This window comes from Pteropus vampyrus, unplaced genomic scaffold, assembly GCF_000151845.1.
Source record: "Pteropus vampyrus isolate Shadow unplaced genomic scaffold, Pvam_2.0 Scaffold46, whole genome shotgun sequence".
Lineage (NCBI taxonomy): Eukaryota > Metazoa > Chordata > Mammalia > Chiroptera > Pteropodidae > Pteropus > Pteropus vampyrus.
The window spans coordinates 4,024,931-4,027,307 of NW_011888827.1; the positions used below are offsets into that span (position 1 = coordinate 4,024,931).

The 2,377-nt window shown below is 53.0% G+C and overlaps 1 protein-coding gene across 3 annotated transcripts in view; it reads left to right on the top strand.

Moving 5' to 3' along the window:
* HSPA12A (heat shock protein family A (Hsp70) member 12A) overlaps positions 1–2,377 on the top strand; it is a 67,501-nt gene that overhangs the window by 41,085 nt on the left and 24,039 nt on the right. For all 3 annotated transcript variants that reach the window (XM_023530104.1, XM_023530105.1, XM_023530103.1), the window contains exon 4: positions 1,833–2,019. In XM_023530104.1, coding sequence (XP_023385872.1) covers positions 1,833–2,019 — 187 coding nt within the window. The remainder of the gene's footprint in view (positions 1–1,832; positions 2,020–2,377) is intronic.

Genomic DNA, 2,377 nt, shown 5'->3' on the forward strand with positions numbered 1-2,377 from the left:
CTCAGAGACGTTGTCTTAGTTATTGTAGAGATTTTGGAGAGAGGTTCTACCCGGATTTTATTTCAATCAGAACATAGTAACATAACCATATACGGACCAACAAAGCTATGAATGAGAAGGTTTACTTTTTTGTATTTATATGGGAATGAAGGAATAAAAATTTAAAGGTAGAAACTCAGGTCATTACTGACTTAAATGTCAGTACTAATAGAAATGGAAAGTCCATTTGTGAGAGGTTGTGTGTGGCACACATCCCTGGGATGGTGATTGGTGCTGTGTCTCAGTGGGGTTGCCGTGGGAACTTTGGCTCCCTGGGTAGAAGCCTGCATCCTGATGGAGCTCGACTGGGGAACCGGTTAGGGATGATGCTGGACTAGTCTATGTGGCAAGTCCAGGTGGAAGCTGGCTCTCCATCTGGATGTGATGGTTGGTCCTACCAAAGCTTAAGGATGCAGTATAGGGAACAGGTGGGATGGGTCAGCCAGGAGTGCAGCCACCTGCCTCTCCAGGTGGGCCAGGGAGGGGGTGCACTTCCCCTCATGCACCCTGTCTCCACCAGAGACTGCTCACAGGGGACTTGTGGCTCATGGCAGCTGTAGTGGAGACAGGAGAGCATCCTGGCCTCTTGGCAGCCATAGCTTCTCTTCGGTGGCCCCAAAGGAGAGAGAAGCATCAAGTCACCTGCCCATCCACTCCCCTTCCTTGTCTCCTCCTTCCTATCTGAGAGAAGGAAGGAAGGATCTCTGGGGCTCAACCCGTCCCCTGCCCTGCTCCATCGCCCCTCCCATCAATTCCAGGATGTCTTCCCACAGCGTCTGTCTGTCTGTCTGTCTGTCTGCCTTCCTGCCTGCCTGCCTGTCTGTCTGTCTGTACACACCTTGCCCCTTTTCTGGCTCCTCTTCGGCACACAGCCCTGCAGGACATAGTCTCTTTCCTCCTTACTATTACTGCCAGTGCCTTCATCCCACCTTGTCACTGTGGCTGTCACCCCAGTATGAAGGTGCCCCCGTCAATTTCCTGCCTGGATCTCTTCTGTGACCTCCAGGCTTGCATCCTCAACCCCTCTCCCAGGAGTTCAATGCCAGCACATTCAACTGGAGCTGCCCACGTTCCCTACAGCCTCCTACTTGGCCAGGGCTCCTGGTTTCTGTGAAGGGTGCTCTCTCCTCTCGGTGCCCAAGCTTGAAACCTCTGGGGCGCCTTGGCTTCTGCCTGCCACTGTGGTCATCCACCTCAGTTCCCCCACTGGACGACTCGGCCCCCTACCGTGGCTCTCTACCCTTGACTGGGCTCTCTCCCTTCTGCTCCCAGATGAGGCCTGAGCTTCCTCCTCAGCGTCCTGCCTTCCTGTCTCCCTTCCTTTAGTCCAGCTTGCTCTGGTCAACAGCAGCTCTGCGTCTGTCATGCCTCTGCTCTAAATCCTTTAGTGGCTCCCCATTACTCACTGGTTAAATCTCAAACTCTTCTGGGTGTTTTCAGCCTGGTTCCAACTGCCTTCCCAAACTCATTTCTCACACTTCCCATTTGTACAATCACTCTTCTCATTTACACACTCGTCCTCTAATCCACATACCCTTTTAGTGCTCCTGGGAATACATGTCCCTGCTCGCCCACCTCCGAGAGCCTGCAGTGTCCTTTCTTCATTCAAGATCCAGTTGTCAGTCACTCAAGTCTGACCCTTGAGTGATAGTTGTCTGATCCTTTAATTCTCTCCTGGGCCCTGAATTCTTCCCCTACCCCACCGGCTGACACCTCTGCCTTCTCTACCCCTGGAATATTCCTCTGGGATTTCGAAAGAAGGTCCTACAACCTCTGCCTTTCCTTGGTGGCAGGCGATGGGAAGGAGGTGACCCTGGTGTGTCTAATCAGAAAACTCCGACCACCATCTTACTGACTCCCGAGAGGAAGTTCCACAGCTTTGGGTACGCCGCCAGGGACTTTTACCATGACCTGGATCCCAACGAGGCCAAGCAGTGGCTGTACCTGGAGAAGTTCAAGATGAAGCTGCATACCACGGGGGTAAGCGAGCCTCTCCCTGGCCCCGAGTCCTCCACGCTGGAGAGCCAAGTTCCTCCAGCCTTGTGGGGAAGGATTTTTCCAAGCCGGGGAGCCTTCAGATTTCTCCCAAGCAGAAATTCATGTCTATTTACCTTGATTTTAGAAACATCTTGGAGCACACGACACTTCTGTGGAATATGCAGCACTTTCTGATGCCCACGTGGGCAGGGAGGCGTTCAGAATATCTAATGACTTGTTTGCCCTGGCATCTAACTAGAGTGGACGCTGCTGGAGCACAGGCTCAGGGGGCTGAGGAGTCCTGGCATGCCAGGAGATCCCCCTTTACTTGCTGGTTGTTGGTAGATTAGGGGACCTGGGA